The 26,550-nt window shown below is 35.6% G+C and overlaps 2 protein-coding genes across 6 annotated transcripts in view; both read right to left on the bottom strand.

Moving 5' to 3' along the window:
- Nucleotides 1–3,107: 3,107 nt before the first annotated feature.
- Nucleotides 3,108–5,144, bottom strand: LOC137404549 (uncharacterized). The gene is made up of 2 exons (XM_068090778.1): nucleotides 4,657–5,144; nucleotides 3,108–3,751 (listed from the first exon to the last, which is right to left on the bottom strand). The coding sequence occupies exons 1-2, from the start codon at nucleotides 5,120–5,122 to the stop codon at nucleotides 3,456–3,458; spliced, it is 762 nt and encodes a 253-aa protein (XP_067946879.1). The 5' UTR covers nucleotides 5,123–5,144; the 3' UTR covers nucleotides 3,108–3,455.
- A 968-nt stretch (nucleotides 5,145–6,112) lies between these two features.
- Nucleotides 6,113–26,550, bottom strand: part of LOC137404544 (serine/threonine-protein kinase LATS1-like) — a 58,991-nt gene continuing 38,553 nt past the window's right edge. For all 5 annotated transcript variants that reach the window (XM_068090767.1, XM_068090766.1, XM_068090768.1 and 2 more), the window contains 10 exons: nucleotides 24,418–24,582; nucleotides 22,161–22,372; nucleotides 21,781–22,005; nucleotides 20,134–20,358; nucleotides 19,747–20,012; nucleotides 18,007–18,115; nucleotides 15,339–15,480; nucleotides 14,544–14,692; nucleotides 12,020–12,201; nucleotides 6,113–7,256 (listed from right to left, as the gene is read on the bottom strand). In XM_068090767.1, the coding sequence (XP_067946868.1) occupies nucleotides 6,899–7,256; nucleotides 12,020–12,201; nucleotides 14,544–14,692; nucleotides 15,339–15,480; nucleotides 18,007–18,115; nucleotides 19,747–20,012; nucleotides 20,134–20,358; nucleotides 21,781–22,005; nucleotides 22,161–22,372; nucleotides 24,418–24,582 (2,033 nt within the window). In that variant the 3' untranslated portion in view covers nucleotides 6,113–6,898. The remainder of the gene's footprint in view (nucleotides 7,257–12,019; nucleotides 12,202–14,543; nucleotides 14,693–15,338; nucleotides 15,481–18,006; nucleotides 18,116–19,746; nucleotides 20,013–20,133; nucleotides 20,359–21,780; nucleotides 22,006–22,160; nucleotides 22,373–24,417; nucleotides 24,583–26,550) is intronic.

Here is a 26,550-nt window from a genome sequence, read left to right as displayed (position 1 = left end):
ACTTACTGACGGGCATCTCTCCAGCAAGTGGCAGGCCATTGCCAATGGATATTTTTTCTATAGGCTTGGCTTCTAATGAGGGTACGTCATGACGTTACATCAGCGTTGTCCTGCTACACTACAGCTATGCTAATAATACCTATTGCCGGAGTAGAGACACACGGACTTTGAGAAACATATACATGTATATAGATAAACACTATATTGACATATATAGTATATATACTATATATAGTATATTAATATATATACCAAATGTATATCCTCACATATCGCATGTATATACTAGATTAATATACATGTATGTACTCTATATATGCTATATGCTATATACTATATTATTATATATATTATATATACCGTATAGGCCTATAAGATTTTAATATATCGTATACATACATATACAGTACTATATATACATATGCTATATATATACTATATTAATATACATACTGTATATACATTATTACAACTGACTCCTCTCAGGAGCTTGAAAGTGACTGTAAATTTTGATCAATTTTTATATTTTTGTAGGAAATACAATAGTTTAAGTCTAGCCAAAATTTTATTGATTGTAGCCGATTGCTGAGCATAGTTTTTGTTTCAAAAAATCTTATTTTACTTTAGAAAGACTGACTAGTTAAATAAACCAGCCTGAATTCTTAGTCAGGTGTTGCATGAGTAGCCTTGCTTTTTAACAACACGGCCACTTCTTAATCTTCAGCTTGCAGCTTCTTTGTAGTTGTGGTATCTCGCTATATCACAAAATTTTTTGTAAACAGGCACTGTATAGATATGCTGTGGCATTGAGAGTAAAGTGTTGAATTGGAACTGCTGTAACACTGGCCTCTAGTTGATAAACTTGTTAGTCCACAATGAGTCGACGTCTATCAAGAATTGTCATGCGTTTACAAAGAACTAATAAAAACAGGACAACTAGCAATAATTGTTTCAGCTCAGTCAATTTTGTATCCTTTAGGTTCTTTTATTCTGGTTTTTGACGAACGAAATGCTTTGCAATAATTTATAAACTTATCATTGGACATTTTGAGTTATCTGACCTGAGTAGGGTTAAACAACTACTGAACTGTGTTACATCAAAGAGATGACTGTCTTTAAACAAATAGAGCTGGTTTAAATTAGCATGAGTGAATGAGTGAGTGAATGAGTGAGAGAGTGAGTGTATGAGTGAGTGAATGGGTGAGTGTATGAGTGAGTGTATGAGTGAGTGAATGAGTGAGGGAATGTGTGAGAGAGTGAGTGTATGAGTGAGTGAATGGGTGAGTGTATGAGTGAGTGTATGAGTGAGTGTATGAGTGAATGAATGAGTGAGTGAATGAGTGAGTGAATGAGTGAGTGAATGAGTGAGTGAATGAGTGAGAGAGTGAGTGTATGAGTGAGTGAATGGGTGAGTGTATGAGTGAGTGTATGAGTGAGTGAATGAGTGAGGGAATGAGTGAGAGAGTGAGTGTATGAGTGAGTGAATGGGTGAGTGTATGAGTGAGTGTATGAGTGAGTGAATGAGTGAGGGAATGAGTGAGAGAGTGAGTGTATGAGTGAGTGAATGGGTGAGTGTATGAGTGAGTGTATGAATGAGTGAATGAGTGTATGAGTGAGTGAATGAGTGAGTGAATGAGTGAGTGAATGAGTGAGTGAATGAGTGAGTGAATGAGTGAGAGAGTGAGTGTATGAGTGAGTGAATGGGTGAGTGTATGAGTGAATGTATGAGTGAGTGAATGAGTGAGTGAATGAGTGAGAGAGTGAGTGTATGAGTGAGTGAATGGGTGAGTGTATGAGTGAGTGTATGAGTGAGTGAATGAGTGAGGGAATGAGTGAGAGAGTGAGTGTGTGAGTGAGTGAATGACTGAGTGTATGAGTGAGGGAATGAGTGAATGGATCAGTGTATGAGTGAATGAATGAGTGAGTGTATGAGTGAGTGTATGAGTGAGGGAATGAGCGAGTGTATGAGTGAGTGAATGAGTGAGTGTATGAGTGAGTGTATGAGTGAGTGTATGAGTGAGTGAATGAGTGAGTGAGTGTATGAATGAGTGAATGAGTAAGTGAATGAGTAAGTGAATGAGAGAGTGAATGAGTGAGGGAATGAGTGAATGAGTGAGTGAATGGATGAGTGAGTGAATGAGTGATTGAGTGAATGAGTAAGTGAATTGTGAATCATCGATAAGGGAGAGAGCAGACCTAGTTTGCTGGTCTAGAACTCCTGAGCAGACCTAGTTTGGTGGTCTAGAACTCCTGAGCAGACCTAGTTTGGTGGTCTGAAAAGCAACCGTCACCTAGTGGTTTAGAACTCCTGACCCGCAAACAACAGGTTGGGGTTCAGTTCCTAAAAACAGGCTATTTCTGGTGACAACAATGACATCCAACCGCAAATACCTCTTTGCATCTGGGCATATCTCCGATTGCCGAGGTTACCTTGCCGCTAGCCTCAGACATGTCTAGCCAAGATCACGGAGCCATTGTTTGTGTAACGATGCTCTTAAGACCCACACAGCCTTTGCATGCGGTAAGCTAAGCAGACATACTTGACCTTCACATTGGTTGGAAACTGCCATTTGGCAAAGCTTGCAAATAGTGGCACTTGTATGGCACAGTTAGCTGTGAATTACAACTATGAAAAATTCACCAGTTGAATATTAAATTAGAAATGATAATTATAATTATTTTAAAAGGTTTTATAAGGTAAATACAATGAAAAACCCAAAAAATGAAAGATGTGTTTTACAAAATGATGTCAGTAAATTTTTTATCTGCACTCTGTTGGAATCCTATTGGTTGGTGATAAAACAAAGGACAATAGAGTTGTCAGTTATCAGTCTGCTAAACTGGTATACATGTTAGTCTTTAGTAATCCGCTTATCAATGGGAACACCCAGCTGCATGCTTAACATAACGGAACACCTTGTCTATTACATCAGAGCTAGCTCACTTTTTACCATAAACATATTTACATAGCATGACATAGACTTAGATAACAAGTTGACAGAACTTTGCATCATTCGTTAAGTTTATTGCCATACGCTTTTAGATAATGTTTGAGAAAGTTGGCTGCTGTTCCAATTAAACAAACATATGTACTCTGCATAGCGATTGTTGGCAATTCTTCTTTCACAGGTAATTATATCTTAGCAGAGCATTCATGAGCTGTCATAGAAACACACTTCGTATGCATATTCTCCAGGCCGAGCCTTTTGAGCACTTAAGAGTTTTCTCCTCATGCAACTACTATGAAATTACAAATTTGGGATTTTGCAACCTTCTCCAAAGGTCATCTATTCAGAACAGTTAAGAATCTAGTAAACTTCTGCAGATGAGTATGTGATGAAAACGTTTATTCTAATAACGTTATAACTGAACGTTATAGTCATAACTCAGAATATTTACCAATAAACCATGCCATAGAGTAGCATTATTTTTATCATCAAATATGCATTTGCATGTTAAAGCATTCCACAAAAAACATCAGGACAGCTTTCCGAAGGGTTTCCAGAGGGAGTGATGTTATAGTTCGCATTGCTCGGCGAAAAGCGATACACGAAGTCATAGTCTGTTCTCCATGAGCATCGAATCACCTCGAGCACTTCCTTATGGTTCTTGCAATCACCATCGCCGTGTGACCCGTATACCCATACAGTTTCCAGGACACCTGCTTTACGTGGCATAGGTTCATCTGTCCAATAACCATCTATTCCTCCACAGCTCTTTAGAGCTGGACACGTGTCCAACATTCTGTTTCCTGTAATAAATATGGTTTAAATTTGTCTGTTATTGCTCTGTTTCCAGCTCTGATAATATGCAGCTCTAGAACGGAACTTTTTTCAGCTAGTTCTTCTTTTGGAGCCAAACAGATAGTATGGATACGTAAATTAGCAGTTTTGACATCTTATTAATTTTATGCTGCTTTGTCGGTGAGCTTTGTTAGGTGGCAAGCTTGTCATGGCACCTTGTATACAATTCTACATGTATATACAAATTTGTGTATAAATACCCAGATTTTTGGCGAGAGGAGCAATGACAACTAGCTGAGTTATATGTTATCAAGGTGTATAGATTTAGTTTATCTACCATCTCTTTTCAAGTTTGGTTACACTGCTCTGTGTCCCAATTACATAAACAGCAGGTCACAACCCTGTACACTGACTTCTACGCACTGTTCTATAGGCTGCTGCTACTACAGATGATGGAGACTGTTTTATGGTAAGCATCTTTATTGGCTAGTTGTTAAATAGTTGAGTTGTTTTCAATTTTATTCGATTTGACATGCTCAATTAAAATATAAATTTTCTTGTCTATGAAACTTAATACTGTAATTATTAGTAAAATAGTTTCGTCAAGGTGTAAGGTAAGGCCTATGCATATGCTCAAATATAAATACTGCAGGAGGGCACGACCCTTAAGAACCTTGTACGATATTCAGATTTCTCAGACCAACAGGTTATACTGTAATAATTGACTTAAGGTATTTATCAAGAGGGCAGATTGACAGTTGGGGTATCGGCCGACCAGGTATTGACTAACATTATATTGGCTAACATGGTATTGACTAACAGGGTAGTTCATTGGCTAAGAAGTAACATTGTATAGACTAACAGGGTATTTTATTGGCTATCAAAACAAGAACTACCGTATGAGGCAATTTACCTGCTGCTCCTGTGAACCTGAACCACTGCAGGTCCACGTGAAGATCACAAGCGTAGCCCCAGGGGTTGGAATGTGGTCCACCTGGTCTTATATCTGATCCATTAGTGTCCCTCCTCCATGCCTCAGTCAAATTTGTTGCCATTTCGCACTCGACTCTCCTTGGTGCAGGCTCAGTTGTAACCCGTATCTTGTTCTTTCGACATTCTATCAGCTTACCAACTAATGTTTGATATTGGGCGAGCTGAACTTCGTGATGAGTCAAAGTGTAATCGTCGACATCGCGCCTTTCGAAAGGATGAACTTCCACCACTTCTGGACACTCAGCCAACAGTCGATCATAAACAATTAAAATCTTAGATTTGTATATGAACATATCTCTTTGGAGAGCTGAGTCACTCTGTAACGCCGGAAGGCATTGCTGCCAATAGCTAGCTAGCAAGATCGCTATGGATAGCACAAGATTCATGGCGGAGCAAGTTTTGTGGAGTTTCTCTCTGCCTCTGAACCTCTCTGATTAGTAGCACAAGAGAAGTTCACTTATATTCTAGTTTGTTATCAATCATCTCTAGACTACTAGAAGAAAGCTTGCTATAGAAATGTGTACCATACAATGATTGATAGTACGCATGTAAAACACCATACATCGGTGAATTTTAGAGTAGAACATTTTGAAGTATAATAATGGTAAATAGTTGAATCCGCTTTCCATGACCCTAATCTCCTTGGGGTTCTAACGCAGCTTCCATTTGAATGGTTCATTCATCTTGCCAAAATCCTAAATACATCAGCTGCAATTAATCTTTAGTATCAATTTGTGACAGTCAGCCTGGAGAAAGTTCGAGACTTTTTATGACCATTTTTAAATTTAAGTTCTCTAGAAAATGTAGTCTCTAACCTAGTTTGCTGGTGCTTTGACGTCTTTACAAGTACATGCGCAAGTACTCTCTGGGCGCCATACACAAAGTGACAATGTCCAAGCGAAACCTGGAATCTCAATGAACATATGACGTGAGAATACAGTAACTACCAACTATTCTAAGATGGCTTAGAAAAGTTGACTTTACACTTTCAACAGAACCTAATTATAGTTTTATGGTGTTCTTTAGTTTACCAAACCATAAAAAACAGCAGCTCTAATGCTGATCACTACAGAAAGTTAATTTTGTTTCAACTAAGAAATGCCCCAAAATATCGCATGAATGTTCACATACTTTTAGGCTAATTGGTTTTATTGTTTTACTGATTTGATAAGTTGCAGTCATTCCTGCTCCACAATTCAGATCTGCGATGTATGTTGTAAAGATAGAGTGAATACTAAAGCTAGTAGGAACAGTATAATCTGATCTCTACTCACGGTAGCATTTCAATACTGTGCTGAGATTATGTCTGATATCTTGAAATGAGATTGCCAAGTGGAAAAGAGATAATAGAAAGAAGCAAGACATCACACGATACATCATATCTAACAGGTTTAATATGTTCAATCCAAAAATAGACTCTCATTGGTAATACAACAGCAAGAAAGAGGTCAAGCCAACATCAATAAGTAAGAATGCTTTTAGACAAAAAAACTGACAGACTAAATTACTGTCTAATTGAATTCTGTACACAGTATCAGCAGTTAACAAAATTTAACTTTTTATACAAAAACGTTTGCGGCGTAAGATTCAGATTGGAACAATAAATAGAGAAATTGATTAAACTATAAAAGTAGCTCATAGAATAGTAATAATATATAAGTAGGAACAACAGCAATATTAAAATATGTAACAGACATCATGAATGAGATTTCACGTCAATGCGATGATCACAGTTGGGTAGCCAGGCCATATATTCTATATAAAACATCTGATAATTTAGAAAATCTATAATTACACCTTCGATCCAAAACTTCTTGGAAAAGAACTTGAAAAAGAATCTACATTTTCTATGTATCACTGATTACAGCTATTATAGAATATATTAACTAAATTGACCATTCTGAGAAATACAGTGTAATAATTTATGACAACCTAACCATAGCGACATGTGCGACCGTCGTGGTGAGGTCTGGCACGGGCTATTCTAGCTGCAACTCCAACTGGCCAGTAATGTCACACAATCTATGTACAGAAACATTAAGTTTAAGTCTGAGCACCGGAGATATAGCTTTGTAGCTGTATAGAATATAGTCTGCAAACGAATAGACATCTTGCCAGCTAGCTATCGCTTGAGGCAGCCGACATTTGTTAGAACTTGCGGGCTATACATAGACGGGGTTACCGCTAGATGACCGTGACTCTTCCACTTCGTGATAACTATTCTGCGGAGTTCTTTCTTCCGCTTGCGCATTACTTTGAGCGGGGTGGCTGCTGTTATTAATATTATTGTTACTAAGTGACAAAGATTTAAAGTAGGATAGGCTCTCAGCGATGCTAAGGGGTCGAGCTGGTGCCCCATCGTCAAAGAACCGTCTAAATGTAAACTCAGAAAAAGCGTGCTCGGGAAAATGTCCCCTCTGACGAAGATCGTCTGTCTGATAGGGCGGTTGGTCCTGCTCTTCCACCTCATCAAAGTTGGATGTATCGGTGGCATATTTGATGACAGGCTTGTAAGGTGCTCTACAAAGCAAACACAACTTCTAAGTGAAGGCGCACACAATCCGATTGGAAAGACTAAAAACTTTGTACGGGAGTTGTCTTCTGACATATACGCAAGTGCCAATAATATCTAAACAAGACAAACAATGGAATAACAAGCAAAGGACAAATTGGACTCACAATAAGGACTAGCTGACATAAAAATCAAGTAGAGAATATGGTAAAGTATAGGAAGGCCAGAAGTACTCCAAATCGGTCAGACCTCTACTAATGATTGACCCAACATATGAATTCTCAATATGCGATACAGTGCACCCTCGAGATACGATTACCCTGATATACGATTTTTCATCTTACAAAGTTGAACATTGTGAGATCTTCACCTCACCATACAAATTTTATTTCACTATATTATACGAATTTGAGAAAGGTTCCGCCCGAGTTAAAATTTGGCGGTCAGTGTGCTCATAATGCACGCCGAAATAACAAAGACGCTGAAATACAGTTCGCCGAAAACATTTTTAGAACGATTATAAGAGACACGATGACCGACTTTTCTCAGGTCAGCATTCCGCGTGGGAGATTTCGTGTAAAACACACATACGAAAGCAAACATTCATTTTTAGCGTTATACTCTCATTTACTATAAACCTTTAGTCAGCATACGTATATAACTACAAGTATCTATATTAAAATCATTAGCTATGGAATTTGAGACTGAGACAAACGTCACAAAACGAAGGAAAAATGATTTCCATGTCAACAAAGTTGGAGGTCACAACTAAATAAGAAGGCGCCCAAATTGTTAATATTGTCAAGAAATATGGTCGCAACCAATCAACATTTGCAATTATTATTAAAACAAAAACTCCATTAAAGCAACCGCAAGAGGAACTTACGACTGAGGATTTGAAGGAGTTGGAAGACCATGCACGCGATTAGCATTCTAGAGGAGCAACCATTTAGTGGGGCAAGGAAGTAGAAGATACAGAAAAACCCACATCGGCAGAAATTTCAAGTGTTTAATTCACTGATGTGGAATGGTACATAAAAACAATGCATGTATAATGTATTATTTATCTTCTTTGTGTTTTTCGTGTTTTATTCATTTCATTTTGTTTTATCTATTTATTTTGATTTTATGTTTTATTTTCTTGTTTAACCATGTCTTTGCAGGCAAGCCTGTTCTCTACTACATAAATACAATTTATCGTATGTATGTAACTCATATATAACTAGCTACTCATGATAGTTGATGCATCTACTAGCTTTCTGGAAAGTGCTAAAGCCCTGTTCTCTAGGCTATAAATACGTAAAACTTTGTATGTAAGGTTACATTGATTCTTGTGCACATTTCATACAAAACAAACTAATGTAACACCTTCTCTGAACCATTTTACAAGCGTTAGCTAGCTAGCAAATTTCTGCATTGCACCAGCATTTTTTCTTTCAAATCAGTAGAAATATTAGACAGGAGTAGACAACTTCTTTTAGCCTGCTAAAAAACTCCATCTCATTACGTATTAAATTTATTTTCAAGTGTACAACAACATAATTAGCATTGATACATGTTTGGCCTCCTCTCTGCTTTACTCGCTACATGTACCAGCTAAAGTCACGTTATTCCAAAGGTATGTACATCCTGTATAGTAAATAAAATTTCATTTTTCTTTTTTTCTTTTCAGTAGCCATTAAATGGTCAAGTGTACGAGAGGCCGCTTTTGATAACTGCATCGTTCGGCCTTTCTTATTGAATTAGGTTGAAAAAGGTTTCAACCGGACACATTAAAATTTACAGTGAAAGTGAAGCTGATGAACGATAAAATTTCGTGACAAAAAGTTTAAATTCATTAAAATAGTTCAAAATACATACCAAAACATAGTTTTAAATGTGAGTTTAGCAAACTAAAATTATTTGAAGTGAATTCAAAGTTCATGTTATGCCTACCTTTTGAAGGTAAGAACTCCTTACCGTACATACTGCATTTGGTAAACACATGATAATTTTGCATTTTAATGCAGATCATAACCATTAAAATACACTAAATACAATACAGTTACTGAAGGTAACATAGTTAACATTTGTTAACTATGTTAACTATTTTGTTGCTAATTTTCAATATGTACACATTTTTACAAAATTTTGACGATTTTTACCAGGGGATGTTTGCATTGTATAATTACCATGGTCTCTATACCAATACATACACATTTTTCACCATACGATGCCAACCCTGGAACGGATCAACATCGTATTTCGATGGTGCAATGTATAAAGCTACAGTAAATAGCAGAGCTGCTTTCAAATCATCTCAAATTATGGTGATTCGAATATTAGAATATTTGAAACAAATCATACTGTACTGATTTGACACAAATGGTGATTTGATTTGACTTTATTTGATTTGAAAAGCTTGGGAAATAACTTTATATGATTTGAAGTTTCGGGCTGATTTGAAGATTTGATAAATAAATGAAATCGCATCGCTATTTATAGCCTTGTTTTCTGTAACTGATCAAAATATTTTTAGGACATTTACAGAGTTAGCCCAAACTTGGGCAAGAAATGCGCACTATTGATACCGAGGCTAAGCACACATGCGGGTTTCTTTCTACAAAAAAAAATGAAAAGGGTCGCGTGTCGAGTTTTTAGCAAAAGTGGCTTCATCATGAGGCCATACAGGAGCTCCTTATATCTGAAAACTTGTAAAGGCTTGTTTTTTTTAAATTCAACAAGTGTATGTAAGTTCTAGCTGTGTGATATGAGTTTTTTTGCATTTCATACGATATGCAATAAATATCGACGCTATCGATATTCGATACGATATTTGCATTCCTAATGATTAAAGACTAATTACCTAATGATGCTAAGTTTTGCAGTGACATAAATGATGACTGTATTGTAATGAAACCAAATGTTAGAAAATGACCTATGGGTTTAGTATTTTTGGGTTATAACTTTTGCCAGAGATATCATTGAGCCAGAAATTTCTCTTCTGAACTAATCAAAAATTTTCTTCTATAATTAAGAAATAACTGTAAACTGAATGGGTAAACTTCCAAGGCGAGATAACTCTTGTTGGTAGCCTAGCTACGATATAAATTCGCGAATTAACTCGCAATGTTTACGAATGAGCTAGAGAGCTGTTTAAGTAATTATTCAGTTACTATTCAGTAGAACAAACTAAACGAACTGAAGTGTATTCATATAGCAGTACTAGTTGCAACATCCAACAGCGCCCAAAGCATATCTTACAAATTAATTTCGTATGGACAGTTGATTGTGCAGTCAAACCTTCATATGAAATTACTTTCAAATGAAATATATGAAAGTATACTATACTTTATATATACTATATAGTATTTCATATATACTTCATATGAAAGTATACTATACTTTTTATATACTATATAGTATTTCATATATACTTCATATGAAAGTATACTATACTTTATATATACTATATAGTATTTCATATATACTTCATATGAAAGTATACTATACTTTATATATACTATATAGTATTTCATATATACTTCATATGAAAGTATACTATACTTTATATATACTATATAGTATTTCATATATACTTCATATGAAATTACTGTTTCTTACTTTAACTTCAGGATTTCTCTTATTGGCATAATTTTCACTTTAACCCTTCCAATAACGACTACATGTTTTTATAGATCTTCTAAAGAATTCCTCCTAAGATGCTTCAATTACTTCAAAGATGTTTGCTCTCGCTTTCCCATCATTTCTTGTTTTAATTTTGAGGCCAGCAGTATCGTCTATAGTCCAGCAGTATCGTCTATTCACAACTATCACTCCTAGTAGTCTAGCAGTATCGTCTATTCACAACTACTATCACTCCTAGTAGTCTAGCAGTATCGTCTATTCACAACTATCACTCCTAGTAGTCTAGCAGTATCGTCTATTCACAACTATCACTCCTAGTAGTCTAGCAGTATCGTCTATTCACAACTACTATCACTCCTAGTAGTCTAGCAGTATCGTCTATTCACAACTATCACTCCTAGTAGTCTAGCAGTATCGTCTATTCACAACTACTATCACTCCTAGTAGTCTAGCAGTATCGTCTATTCACAACTACTATCACTCCTAGTAGTCTAGCAGTATCGTCTATTCACAACTACTATCACTCCTAGTAGTCTAGCAGTATCGTCTATTCACAACTATCACTCCTAGTAGTCTAGCAGTATCGTCTATTCACAACTATCACTCCTAGTAGTCTTGGTCAAATCCATGATCAAGGCCAGCAGTATCGTCTATTCACAACTATCACTCCTAGTAGTCTAGCAGTATCGTCTATTCACAACTACTATCACTCCTAGTAGTCTAGCAGTATCGTCTATTCACAACTACTATCACTCCTAGTAGTCTTGGTCAAATCCATGATCAAGGCCAGCAGTATCGTCTATTCACAACTATCACTCCTAGTAGTCTTGGTCAAATCCATGATTTTGAAATTTAAAAGGTAAGTACACTGGTCAATACTATTTAAGCAAAGCAGAACTAAACTATACGAGCAAGACATGCTCAGATATGTACCGAATCGTAAAAATAAATTACTGTTTGGAAAACCTCTAGATATCGCATGTTTGAAATTATTTCATGTCAAAACATGTGTTTGCTAACATTTCATGTCTTATGTCGGAATGATGGTAAATCGAGGTTGAATGATTCAACAAGATGCATAGGTCACGCTATCAGATATTTAGCTTATTTACATTAGCTTTGACCAACTTATGTCCAAACTTACTTTTGTTTCCTCAAGTCTGTAAACTCTGTTTTCTTAAAGAAGCTGTGAGCTTTTATTTCTTCCGCACCATTCGTGCCTATCCGATCAAGTGGACCTGTGCAAAGCCTCAGTATAAGATCTTGGGCTGCCAGACTGAGGCCACTTTCAGGAGGGATATTCAGAGTAGTCTTCCAGTTGACCACCTGCAGAGACGCGTCACAATGTAAAGGAAGTGCTAGTATGGAGAACGAAGTGACCAATCAGATATAAACTATCATAAAACTGCAGACTTTGACCCTCTAGCCTGCTGTCCTCACCTACCACTCCTTACTGTACTCTACTACCCATCAATGTATACCTTGTTTGTCTTCCAATATAACTGAGTCACTGTTCATAAATGACTCGGTATCTTTTAACAGTAGTAATAAAAGGTTTCCATTTGAACAAACAGATGATTCATATGACTGCATGTGATGTTCTAAAAACCATGTAAACATCTTTAGCGAAAAAATTTATACTAAAGGCATGATAAAAATCATAGTGACTGGGCATTTATGATAATCTTAGCATATGAATTTTTCAACATAAGATGTAAATTTCAAGGATATATTTTTATTATTTTACCCTAAATTCCAATAAATTCAGCTTCTTGGAGCATTGCAGTTTCATAATATAACATAACGCGAAATGATTAGAGACGAAACTTGAAAATACAAATGTGTTTAAACTTCACTGAATCAAGGTCAGCACAAGGGCATTATATCTCTATTATCTCCACTAATAACAAGAGCATTATATCTCTATTATCCCCACTAATAACAAGAGCATTATATCTCTATTATCCCCACTAATACTGAGTCTAAATACATCATTGAGCCCACAAATACACTAAGAATAACAAGAACAAGCTTTTTATATTGATTACTTGTTATTGAAGTTTTCAAATGTCTCTTTAAATCTTTCTGTTTTTCCTCCCCAGTTTTTACAACACTTAAAATATAAACTTTATATTAACCAATCTACATTACATTTTAATTGCATTAAATGAATTACAATGAATCAAATGAATTACTTTTATAACTTGAACAACCTTTTTAGTACCTTTCTAATTACACTTGTAAATGTAATCATTGGCAGCCAGCAGAACAAACATCTCAGGGCAGCCAGCAAAACTAACATCTCAGGTGAAAATCTCAAGTGAATTAGCTTAAAGGTTGACTCGCAACAAAAGTCACATTACAGTTATTTGGTAAAAGTAAGTGCAAAATATGTGGAAATGTGATTACAAGCTCTTAAAAGCTAAAAACGAACAGTTAATGGCAGCCATCGCAGAAACGCCGTAGATTCGAATCCCTTTCAAAAATGTCTCAAATGGGATGTACCTGAACACGATGGCTTCTGTTTACACTCTCATGCAACCTCAATCGTCGAAATATTTTCACAAATATACTTCACGCATTCAATAAAACCATGTCTATTATCCTTAGGCGTTTGTTTCATCATCATTGTAATGTTGTCACTTTGAGCACTGATATCTCCAAACCTACTGTAAAAATTCGTTTTTTACCCCCAAAATATTTTTTAGCCTCAACTCGAAGGAGTACATATCATCCTCTGATACACATGACAAGCCTGTTGGCCACCTGTAATAGGCGGAAAATGGATCACATGATAAGATTACGACTAGATGATCAGACCAAGCCAAAACAAAACTGTAAAGTAGCGAGCATCTATATTTGATACGGATCTTTCGGTAGAACCCGAAGTGTTTGTTATAAACTAGTACTACGAGACGTTTTATATTGAGCCTTTTGTTAGCCTTTAATTTCACACTATCAAAAACAATAACCACAATGCTTGAATATGTCATCGAAATAAAAAGATTCCAAACTTCGGCGTTTTCATGATGGCTGCGATTAACTGTTCGTTTTTGAGCTTTTAAGAGCTTGTAATCACATTTTCACATATTTTGCACCTGCAACACAGCAGGGTAAGACATGGTAAACCTTTTGATACCAAATAACTGTAATGTGAATTTTGTTGCAAGTAAACCTTTAATATCATTTCGGTTGCTTCAGCTTATAGTTATTAACCTGTGATTATAAAAAGTGAACATTACTTTAATGTTCTTGTTGAGTTTTCATCGGCTAGTAACTAGTTGATATTGCAGAATAAACTAGTGATTTGATAACGCTACTGTAAATACCAATATTACTATTATTATATAATACCAATATTACTATTATTATATAATACCAATATTAAATAATTCACCTACCCATGTTGTTACTATCAAACTGTTCACAACGCTTGTTTCTATTAAGACGGTTATTCAATAAAACATCAAGATACCTATTTGGATGCACGATAGGAACTTTATGATGCTAAAAGCATAAAAAGTGCCGAGTAATGATTGATGCCTCTATCGATGCCTCTATTCAAATATGTAAAAGTAAGAGAGATTTAAGGAGTGAGAGAATTACAGCAAAGAAACCAAAAACTATAGTAAGAAGAACATGAGCTAGTAAAGGATTAGCCTAAGGACCTTAATCTGAGTTTCTTTGGGTGTGTTGGCAAAGAAGGGAGGCTGTCCAACGAGCATTTCATATAGAATAACTCCAACACTCCACCAATCACAGCTCCTCGTGTAGCCTGACCTTAACAACACCTCTGGAGCAATATAGTTGGGCGTACCTGAATAACACACATGATCGCCTGAACCTTTAAAGACTCCACAGTAGATCTGATTCACCTGTCCAACATTCACAAGGTTTAAAAATTTTTAGATTTGACAAAAAAATTTGCGCCGCACCATGTCTCTAACCTTGACACTAACTATTAGAAGAACGGTTCATATGTCACTAAGGAAATACATAGCAGCTCACACACCCTTATTACTATCGAGAATATAGCAAAATACATTGAACAATCTTTCAAAAGGCAAGAAGAACATAACAGAAAGCTTTTCTCCAAACAAACTGTAGACTTAGGATGATGTACGGAAACACATGTACATTGAGATTTTGTCAATAACCAATAACTTACAAATTTGATAACGCCAATTAAAAATGCAAAATAGATAGAATACATTACAAATTATAAAATCGTGCTTATCATTAAAGATTAAATCATTGAAGGAGGCAGTGTATAGTAATATGAATGGTTCACTGTAGCATCTTTGCAAAGCTCTACTTCTGACAAGCTAATGTTATGCGTATGAAAATCGTATTATTTACTATATTCGTATATTGATTACAAATTTTCCAAATGTTTGTTGACAATAAAAGAACTAGCTATGCTTTGGCACCAAAAATAATGATGAATTGAGGAAGCAACACACCGACAAGAGAGTGTGCAAGACAGCGCTGCTGCTCTTTCCGCCTTCTCTTCTCCAGAATCTTTGGCAGCTCTTTTGGACAGTGACAGGGGTCGCTGCTCACGTCCTGAGGATCCATAGAGTCTTGTCGGTTGTGGCCTCCTTCCTTCAACATATAAATGATATTGGGAGCAACTACCAGGGGTCATCACAACTTTCTGCATGAAGATAGATGATTGGTTGGTTGTTTCTCAAATGACTCATTCAACAAGACTTGGTTAACCTTTTAAAAACTGAGTACACGTAGGGCCCGACGGTGCAAAAATCATACGCTATTTTGGTAGCACATTCATAGCACATTTTGTACCTTGAACACTGCCACAAAAAAGCAGCGAAAACTGAGAAATGGCTCTACAAGTTGTTAAATTCTGCTTCCAGTTAAAATTTGCAAATACAATAATCTGAGTGGCAATAAGATGTAGCTGTGAGAAATTCTTTTCGATTTTCTAAATTAGAATGCATTTTTATATTTTTATCCATATACTTAAAGGTTCACTTGCAACAAAATTCACATTACAGTTATTTGATATCAAAAGATTCACCATGTCTTACTCTGCTGTGTTGTCGGTGCAAAATATGTGGGAATGCGATTACAAGCTCTTAAAAGCTCAAAAACGAACAGTTAATCGCAGCCACACGAGACCGCCGTAGATTAGAATCTCTTTCCAAAACAGCTCAAATGGGACGTAGTTGTACAAGATGGCTTCTGTTTACACTTTCATGCAACCTCATTTGTCGAAATAATTTCACAAATATACTTCACACAATCAATAAAACAGTGTCTATTGTTCTTACGCGCCTATTTTATCATCGTTGTAAGGATGTCACTTTCAGCATTGATATCTTATAACTTACCGTAAAAATTCGTTTAATTTTTTAACCTTAGCTTGAAGGAGTACATATCATTGTCTAATAATCATGACGAGCCTGTTGGTCACCTATGATAATCGAAAAGTGCTGCAGAAATTATTTTCGAAGTATGGGTCACATGATCAGATTACGACTAGACGATTAGACCAAACCGAAACAAAACTGTAAAGTAGCGAGCATCTATATTTGATACGGGTCGTCAGTTAAACCCGAAGTGTTTGTCATAAACTAGTGATACGAGAAGTTTTATATTGAGCATTTTATTGGCCTTTCAATTTACGTGAGAACATCACATGACAAATCAATAACCAAATGTAATGACGACGTCAGCGGAATAAACTGATTCCGATCTACGGCGGTTTCGTTATGGCTGCGATCAACTGTTCGTTTTTGAGCTTTTATGAGCTTGTAATCACATTTCCAAATATTTTGCACCTACAACACAGCAGAGTAAGACATGGAGAATCTTTTGGTACCAAATAACTGTAATGTGAACTTTGTTGCAAGTCAACCTTTAACAATGATGTGTAAAAGTTGATTGCACCGATTCAAATGTTTGCTATAGTATGCTGCAAAAACTGACTTTTCACGTACAATAGAAGTTAAGTTATAAACATCTAATCATCGCAAGCACAGTTTAAATAAGGGCCTTGGGGTTATGCTACAAAGCTGCAAATTCATAAAATAAATAATTATAATCTATCAAATATTACAAATAAATGTATAAAAGCAAAGCGACATGTACAAACAACGTTTATAATAAATGCATAAACCAAAACCCTTTAAACTATTTAGCGTGATTATCTTCTGCACTGCCACTACTGGTTTCTGTCTCACTGTCGCTTTCACCCACTTCAACTTTTACTGGGCTTACAAACTCATCTTCACTGTCTTCTAACATAAAATCTTCTCCATTGCTGAACCAGTCGATAACAGCATTAAAATAAATTGTTTTAGCGGAGCTAGTAATTTCACAAAAAAACATTTTGAAAAGTTTTCAAAGAAAGGAAGACGAACTTTCATAAACGAGTACAACTGGCACATGCGTGCTAAGCGCAATGAAAAGCTTTCCAATAGTAGTAGCCTACTGCAGACTATATCATGCTTACTCAAGTTGAAAATCAGTTACTCTAACACAATTTTATAAATAACTAGCCGAATTCCCAGCGTTGCACACGTATTAAAAAAGCTTATATACTGTTGCAAGCAATGTAGTTTCTTGCCATGAGCCTTGCACATTGTCAATCGCTAATTTGAGTAAGCTAATATTGCTAAACTTACTGATAGAAGCCGTGAGAACAAGCATAAAATGATGTTGCGTAGTCACGCAGAGCGGTATCTGTATTTTCACCGACATAGCGACATATATATCCCAATAAAGATATCAATATCGAGTAGCTCAATGGTTTAGCAAGTCGTCTGGGGAATGGGAGGTTCCGAGATCAAATAATATGCAATACGGATTCTTTATTCAAAGATTTTAATAGCTATAACAGTACAGGCCAACATCCGAGCAGATGACAAGCTTGAGATTTATATAAATTAAAATAATTTTTAAAAAGTTCTATCTAATCCCAACATTGAGGGCACAGATGGACAACCCAAAATTGTCAGAATTCATCAAGTATGGGTTAGAGGGAGAGAGGGAAGAATGCACTAGCAATTAATAAACTAGACAACAGTAAAAATATTTTTTGGTACTCACTTCCTCATCTAAAAAACAGCTCAATAGGCATACGTTGTCAAGTGCAGTTATGCCTACCTGGTAATATTTACTATTATGTGTCCACCTGAAACCTGTGCAGAGTCCGAAGTCTGTCAGTTTGAGGTGTCCATCCTTGTCTATTAGCACATTGTCTGGCTTTATATCCCTAAAGCAAAAAATAGTCACTTCACTAAAATATGTTCTTTGCAGATGAAGGGGTGGTTAGAGGCGATTCCATCACATGGATATACTGACAAACCTGACTAGTCTGGAGATAACATTTTATATATAACTACATGCAGATAATACAAAATATTCCTTTAGAGATCATGCATGATCTCTAACTTCCTGATTTTCAATCCCGAAATAGGCCACTACAAGCCAGCCAAACCAACTCATATGAACAGGATACTGAATTACAGTATGTATGGCTATAATTGCATAATTATATACAATCATATATATCGTATTTATTCGTGTATAATGCGCAGCTTGTATGAGAGATTTTCAATCAAAATTAAGGGTTTACTTTATACACGAGTAAATATGAGTGGTTGCATAGCATGCTGTTGCCCGATTTACTGATGACGGCTTGCCTAGGCAGCATCTAATGATTTGTGTGCAAACTGTTTCACAACCTACCTAAGCAAAGTCGGTATGCCAGAATGATGCCTTAAAAGCGATGTGTCACCAAATTTAAAGGAACCAAATGACTGTTTTGTAACCTTTTCAGTTAGGAGCGAAACATATTTTGCTATTTTGACTATAGCACCCTAAGATGCTCACCAAAGGCTGGGGGTTACAGACACCCACAATCGTAAACGCTGCTTGGATTAGAAACGTATCAAGGATTACTTTATTTGACAAATTATTTTTCATTCCAAATTGTTTCATTATCACAACATTTATAAGAATAAAGATGTTCATTGTTCCTAGCAGCTAAGCATTTGTTACCGATATTATATTACTATAGATATTATTATATTACTGTAGATATATTATATTACTATAGATATTATTATATTACTATATATATTATTATATTACTGTAGATATATTATATTACTGTAGATATTATATTACTATAGATATTATATTACTATAGATATTATATTACTATAGATATTATATTACTGTAGATATTATATTACTGTAGATATTATTATACTACTGTAGATATTATTATATTACTATAGATATTATTATATTACTATAGATATTATTATATTACTGTAGATATATTATATTACTGTAGATATTATATTACTATAGATATTATATTACTATAGATATTATATTACTATAGATATTATATTACTATAGATATTATATTACTATAGATATTATATTACTGTAGATATTATATTACTGTAGATATTATATTACTGTAGATATTATTATATTACTGTAGATATTATTATATTACTATAGATATTATTATATTACTGTAGATATATTAAATATTATAGATATTTTAAAGTTGACCATAATACAGAACCTCACTCTGAGCTATAATAGAGCATGATTATAGACAAAATCAAAAAATTAAAATAAAAACATGTTTTGTGCTAATTTTCATTCAAAAATAAAGGGTGTGGATTAAACCCGAATAAACACAACATATCCATAATGGCCAGCCTACAAAGGCCCCACAAAGTTCGCATTAAACATAAGGCCTGTTCGAATTCAACATCATGACATACTGAGTATACTGGTTGTGGCGAACAATAGCTTCAGTATCGAGCATCAATTCTTATTTTTTAGACCTACAGCAAAGATGGTTTCACGTGAAACTACCTGTGAATGAAGCCCATCTTGTGTACACTTTCTATAGCAAGAACGAGCTCAGCTATGTAGAACCTGGCTAGAGGCTCCTCAAATATGCCCATCTTTATGAGAAGAGCCATCAGGTCTCCGCCAGGGATGTACTCCATAATAAAATACAGATTCTCTTTATCTTGGAATGAATAGAAGAGTTTTGTGACCCACTCCAGCTCTGCTTCTGCGAGCATGTCTCTCTCTGCCTTCACATGCGCCACCTGGTTACGCCTCACCACATCCACCTAGAAACCAGTATGAAAGTTAATATCGCGGTAAAACTGAAGGCTTACCTGCCGAATATTTACATGCGCATATATGCTAACCAGCCGTGTGATACAAGCTATGCCCAACTCGGCTACATACCTTACGGAGAGTCTTCATAGCGTAGAGTTGCTCTCCCTCAAAGTCGCCTTTTTCCAATACCTTCTTGCGGACGAGTGAGACTGTGCCAAAGGCCCCGATGCCGAGTGTCTTTATCACATCAAACATGCTTCTGTTCATCTTGGCTCTCTTGAGTCGAAGGTAATTTGTCTCTTTTTGTTTCAACATCTTCCTCACTTGGTCTTTTGCCTCATCTGATAACTCCACCTGGCAATATGAACTTAATTGTTACATGAAATCCTCCCATTCACGTTTATATACACACACTTTTCTACTTTTCAACAAAGCATAGCGGTTAGCTCGCGTGTCTGCAGAACTGGTGGATCTGAGTTAAATATCAGTGTGAGTCGGATTTTTTATTCATAAATTTTAATCATTACAACTGGACACACAAATGACAGACAAACACTGAGATTTATATAGATATATTCCTCCCTTGCCTACATATGGGTAAGATTTTTCATTATGAGAATCTTGCGTAAAATTTGGTGAATTGTTCCAAGTTTTACAAGCTTCGAATTTAGTTACAAGAATTACGTAAACTTAGCTGCCGTTAAAATCTTTATTTGAACACCACCTCTATTTGACCGCCACTATAGTTAAAAGGTTTAAAAATGGAGCACCATGGCATTCAATTAAAGGATTTAAGGTATACGTATACTAAAGAATAATGACTGTGACGATCGACCCTGCTCATACATGCCCTCATCAATATTACCATATTTATAAAAGAGATAAGCCAGTCTACGTTTTTGAAACCAATAGGGAGCAAGCAATTCATAATGGTCTTTTCTACAATTTTCTGTATATTCTATATTGCAAATAAACTATGTAAGTCTTTTTTCATTGTTGAAGATAGAGACCGGAATAATTTTAAATTAGAGCGGCTGGTATGATAGTATGATAGTTCAATAGGAGTGTCATGTTCATGATGGAAATTTGTTTGCAATACCAGTGTTTCAAAACCAATTATTATTATAAAAATTGTTAGAAGTGCCAAATCTTATATTTTACTAAAAGTTTGTCTGGATGGAGCAGTGAAATAATTATAGTAATCTTTACAGGCGAGCCTATTACTATCGCAGCAAATTTTAATGATCAGCGTGACACAGTCTTGCAGGTGTTAATAACGGTAAAACCAGTGCTTGGAGATTTAAATGCTTGCGAATTATATCTAAACCGTAACAAAAGTTGTTCCTCTATAATTGGAGAACATTTTGGAATTTATATTTATACAGAGAACAACAACGCTAAAACTGAATGATACTTCCAGACACATTACAACATAAAAAGATTTATTTTAATTTCATTTTAAAGTTGATATTCTTCATATTGTTAACTTTACGATAGAATAAAATGTGAAGATTATGAAAATAAAGCGTTTTTGTTAAAATTGCATGTTAAAGTGTATTTTTAAATTTCTAAATCTTAATGGGAGGTACCAAAATCTGACGAAGCTCATAATAAAAAAATCTTTCCCATATGTAATCATATGTTCCTTCCATTCCTACATAAACAATTGCATACCCCTTCCATTCCGACATATACAATCGAGTATTCCCCCTCGGCCTACACATATAATCATATGCCCATAGAGATAGCCCAAGTGTTTTAGATGTCCTAAAGTACCTTGCTCATTTCTCTTTCTAGCTGTATACGACGGCTAACTCGCTCCTTGTGCTGTTTCAGCACATTTTCTATATGTTGTTCCATGTAGAACTTGAACGCCGCCGGTGAGTAATGCTTCAGTTTTGTCCATACTTTATCTTCCTCCTTCGTTTCAGCATCAATTCGTAGCTGAGGAATGGGTGATGTGCATCGATGCGTGCGGCCACTCTCAGATTCCGTTTCACTCTACAGCAGTGGGACAACTTTCAAACTGACAAGAAGCAAGCCATCAACTAAACCAGCAAACCGACCAGACAATTGCAAGATAGATTAAGTATAAATATCTATGTTAAATATTGATGAATCTAACCAAGATTTTGCAAGTGAGTAGGTGAACCTACCTGCTCAGGCTCACTGGCTTCAGACAGATCAACATTAATTGCACCCCTGCCAGCCAAGCCATTATTATTAGCCTGGCGACCATTGCCAGGGTAAGGGGGTGGTGGACGGTCAGGAAGCGCATCAGAGTTTGTGGAGGCTGTACTGATCATGCTCAATGGTGATTGGTTAGTTGTACGAGATACTGGCGAGTCAGACCTAGTCTCCAACGAACCTGGATTGTGAAGGAGAGAGCGGTAGAAAGTATGCGATAATTAACCAGCAAGGACTGTTATTTCTTGCTGGTACTTCTGCTAATACTAGTTTTTTCAAGATGTTATCAACGTTGACACATTCACGGGCAAAAGTTCATGAACCTCAAAGGAAGAGCTTTGGTAATTGAATTGAGTAGAATTGGGTGGATCCAAAAGCAAATGAATGCATGGCATGTATTTACATTAAATGTAGCAGCTATAATACCACATAACAAACATATCTCCTGTTTGGGCACACATATTTGGTACACTCTGCCAGTAGGTCAAAGGTAACAGGGTACATATCGCATGTACTGCATGCTATGTATGCGTGATGAGAATGTTTTTCTATTGTTATCCAACTATCTCAAAATGTGGCAATTAGCCATTATAATAGACTTTGCTTGGCATTCATGTGCGCCTATATTTCACATACATTAGCGCAAAAAAAGTACGGTGGAACCTCTAGTTATGAAAAACTCTACATCCAAGATTTTTCCAGTTACAAAAAAACTTCTGGTAGAAATTTTGGTTTGACTTGCGGAAGATATTTCAAGATTGAAAGGCCTCCCATATTTTGGTCCGTTTGTTTGTTTGACGTCTTGGCACATGTGCTTCTCGGTGGCTATGATGTACGACGCATCCCACTCAGTTTTATTTGCTGGTGAAAGTCAGTCAACACTAAGTTTTTCATTTTTGACCATTGTGTAATTTGTATGTCACATACAAAGTAGCACAACTTTTGTTTCTAGCAACTCCAATTCTGTGTTTTCTGTATGATGATGTAGTTTTTCAGTTCACGCCCGTGTAAATAAATCTTTCTACTTACATCCGTAGAAACAAGATTTCTTCAGAGCAACAAAATTGAGATAACAATAAAAAACCCACCTCTTCTGACCACCGTCCTCCCACTTTTTGCTGTCTTCGCTTAGCCTAGTCTAGGCGGCCGCCACCAAAGGTAATCAAACATACCATTCATAGTTTTTATTCGTTATTTTTTTGTTCTTTCTTATTTTCATGCGTACTTTTTCTATTTACATGTAGTACGAGAACTCTAACATGTATTTGTATGTAATACAGGTATTAACCATCAAATGTATTTACAATTTATACAAATGTTAAATCCGAGTTTTGTGGGGCTTAGAATTAATGCATTTGAATGGTCAAATCGGTTTCTACTTATAATGCTATCACTTACGAAACGGTTTCCGGAAAAAATTAATTTCTCAAGTAGAGGTTCCACTGTATACATTTACATTTGAAGTAACTTCTAATGCCCAAACTGATAACAGTTCCTATATTTAATTACTCCCTAAACTCAACAAAAATCCCACTCCTTAAAGAGACAACCATACTAGTTGATAGTGAGTTGATACTAGTCGATAGTGAGTTGATACTAGTCGATAGTGAGTGTATCGTGTTTTGTTTAAACAACATACATGTAGATTAGTAGGGGTTACTTACGCCCTTGTTTGTTATTAAAGTTGGTAAGTGACGAGTAGTAATTTAAAAAATCGACTCAATTCTATCATCTGAAACAACTGGCACAATTACATTTATATGTGGTAGTTGGACAGACGATTCTTCTCAAAACCAGTTAGAAAGTTAATACATGGTTATTTGGTTAGCGCTTACAGCATCACTGCCATATGCTTGAGCAGCCTTTTATACCACACTGCATTTCTAACAATGTCTATTTATGAAGTACACATTTAAATAGTTGTGTGAAACAAACAAACTTGTGATTTTTAATCAACGAAAGATTTTTTAAAAACACTTAAATTAGCAAGCGCTACTCACCTTTAATAACTGCAATGAAATTTATTAAACTAGTTCCAGAACTCTCGCAAATAATGTTGGTTTTAATTGGTCAAAAGAATTTGATTGCCGTTTTCACCAGATGTGATGGTGACTTATCTTGTTATCAACTTATGACTGCCTTGACCTTGACCGAGTGATCACAGGTTTAATCTTGTTCTATACAAATACACCGATTTACTGATTGGTATCAGTCTTCCATCCTCACCTTTTCGCCTCAAGTGTGGAGGATCCATAGGGCTAGCCTCTGTGCTGAATTTAAACTGTATCTGGTGGTCAGGGATCCGCCGTAAGGGGCCCGTGTTATGGGTAGACTGAGAGTTGCGTGCTGTCACTTGAAAGGTCGGGTGACCAGTTATTTGGAACTGTGGATCTGAAAACAACGCCGAATAATAATGCCTATGATGCCCATGGATGTACCTTTTCACCGTACAACCTTCCTTGTACAGGCTTCAAGAATTATGGCTGGCAACAGACAAGATAGAGCATTTTGAAACAGCCATCTTGCTGCCAGACAGTAAATCACATTTTGTTTTACCAGCGCAATAAACTCAAAATCAACAGTTGAAAGAAGCATTTCTCTTTTAAGTCGATGATCTCTACACTACATTTGCAACGAGCTTGCAAAACATGTTATGAGTATAATATTGATGCGCATCTCATAGGTGAATAGCGGGCCAACCTAGTCGAAAAAGAAATCTGGTCATTGTAAAGGTGCTATTTACCAGTAATACGCAGTACACTACTTGGCTAAAACTTATTATAAACTATTTAAATTGAAGGAAATATTTTAGCACAACTGCATAGTTGTTGCTGATGTTTTAACACGGTTTGAGTTAAGCAAGAGGCTGGATAGAAATTGGCAAGTACTTCTGTTGACTATATATGTCACTCATAACAAAACTCTTAGCTTTATAAAATAGTAGGCGATCTATGTGAGGCTTCTTGAAAATCAGCCCCTAAAACTATGAGGGTACGAACTGTTTTTGCCTCTATGAGACCTAATTAAAATAATTAAAACTAGAAACAAATTATCGAAAATTCATTTTCTATCTGATGGATCGTTTTTTATCAAGTTCTGTGTTTTTTTAACTGTTTTGAAGCTACACAGGACGTTACTCAAATTTATCCATCTATTGCCACATACAGCTTGAGCCACTTTTAAGTAAACCCATTTACATTAATTAATTAGCAACACCTATTATGCTGCAAAGGTTTACAGTTGCTGAAATTTCAATATCGAGGCCATAAACATTCACCTTCATCTCAATTTGACAAATCATTCAACGCGTATCAACTGAAAAATCATTTTCAAGGTTTCAATATACTCAGCCAATGGTAAACTTAGGATGGTGACATTCCTTATAAAACAACCTGACAGCCAAAGAAAACAAGTGTCATTTATTTTGAGATGTATGCTTTTTCTTATATATAATTTTTATCAGTCAACTTTAATGAGGACAAATGATACTTAAGACTTCCATGTCAATCGCTCAGCGTTGGCTAAATTTTTCCTCATAGATGCAAGAAACAGCTAAAATCTTATGTACATTTGTATAATCCTGTGTCCGAGGATTGTTCTAATCAGCTTTTTGCAATTATGGCAGATGAAAAAGTAATAGGGCAAAATACTTTCTAAGGAGGACAGTTAAAATTGCCGCAGATGTTTTTCGGAATATCAAATGTGGTCATAACAGCTGCAATAAGATTACAATTACAATGTTTAAACAATTGAAAAATGGCTTATGACCATTAATTGCAAAATGGTGGATTACAAAAAGTAGGAAGAATTTGCTATTGCAACCATTTGTATAAATTATTCACAAAGATGTAAGACGTTTATCAAACAGATCGTTTGTATGTTATTTGACTTTCAAGTAGAATTTATAGAACTATAAATATAACTGTGGAATAGTTTCAAGCAGTAAATTGAGTAATATTCAGTAAAATAAAACGGCGCTTCCAGAAGCAAATGAATATATACCGAATTCAATCTGGCGGCGTCACAAAAATTAGAGTCAACCATTTGGTAGAAAAAGAGTTATAAGGGAGCAAATATAGGCAAATGATTTGAGTTTAAAAAAGTTTCAATGTTACAAAGGAACTTGGTACAAACTTAACAAATGGTGAAATTACCATTAAGGGTTGTATTTTTATAACCTCATAGAGTAAACAATAACGTTGTAATACTTTAGATCTGTTTTAAAATGGATTAATTAACCGTTTTTGCAAGTTTAAAATGTTAATGTTTAAATTCTCACACTCAAACTAGTCATTATTCTGATAGTGATAATGGTAAATTTCCGCTTAGGCTCCGCCCTGCCTGCTCTTATCACAGTTT

Source organism: Watersipora subatra, chromosome 9 (genome assembly GCF_963576615.1).
Source record: "Watersipora subatra chromosome 9, tzWatSuba1.1, whole genome shotgun sequence".
Taxonomy (NCBI): Eukaryota; Metazoa; Bryozoa; class Gymnolaemata; order Cheilostomatida; family Watersiporidae; genus Watersipora; species Watersipora subatra.
The sequence above is the reverse complement of the archived record's forward strand: the minus strand, read 5'-3'. Positions and strand labels throughout refer to the sequence as shown.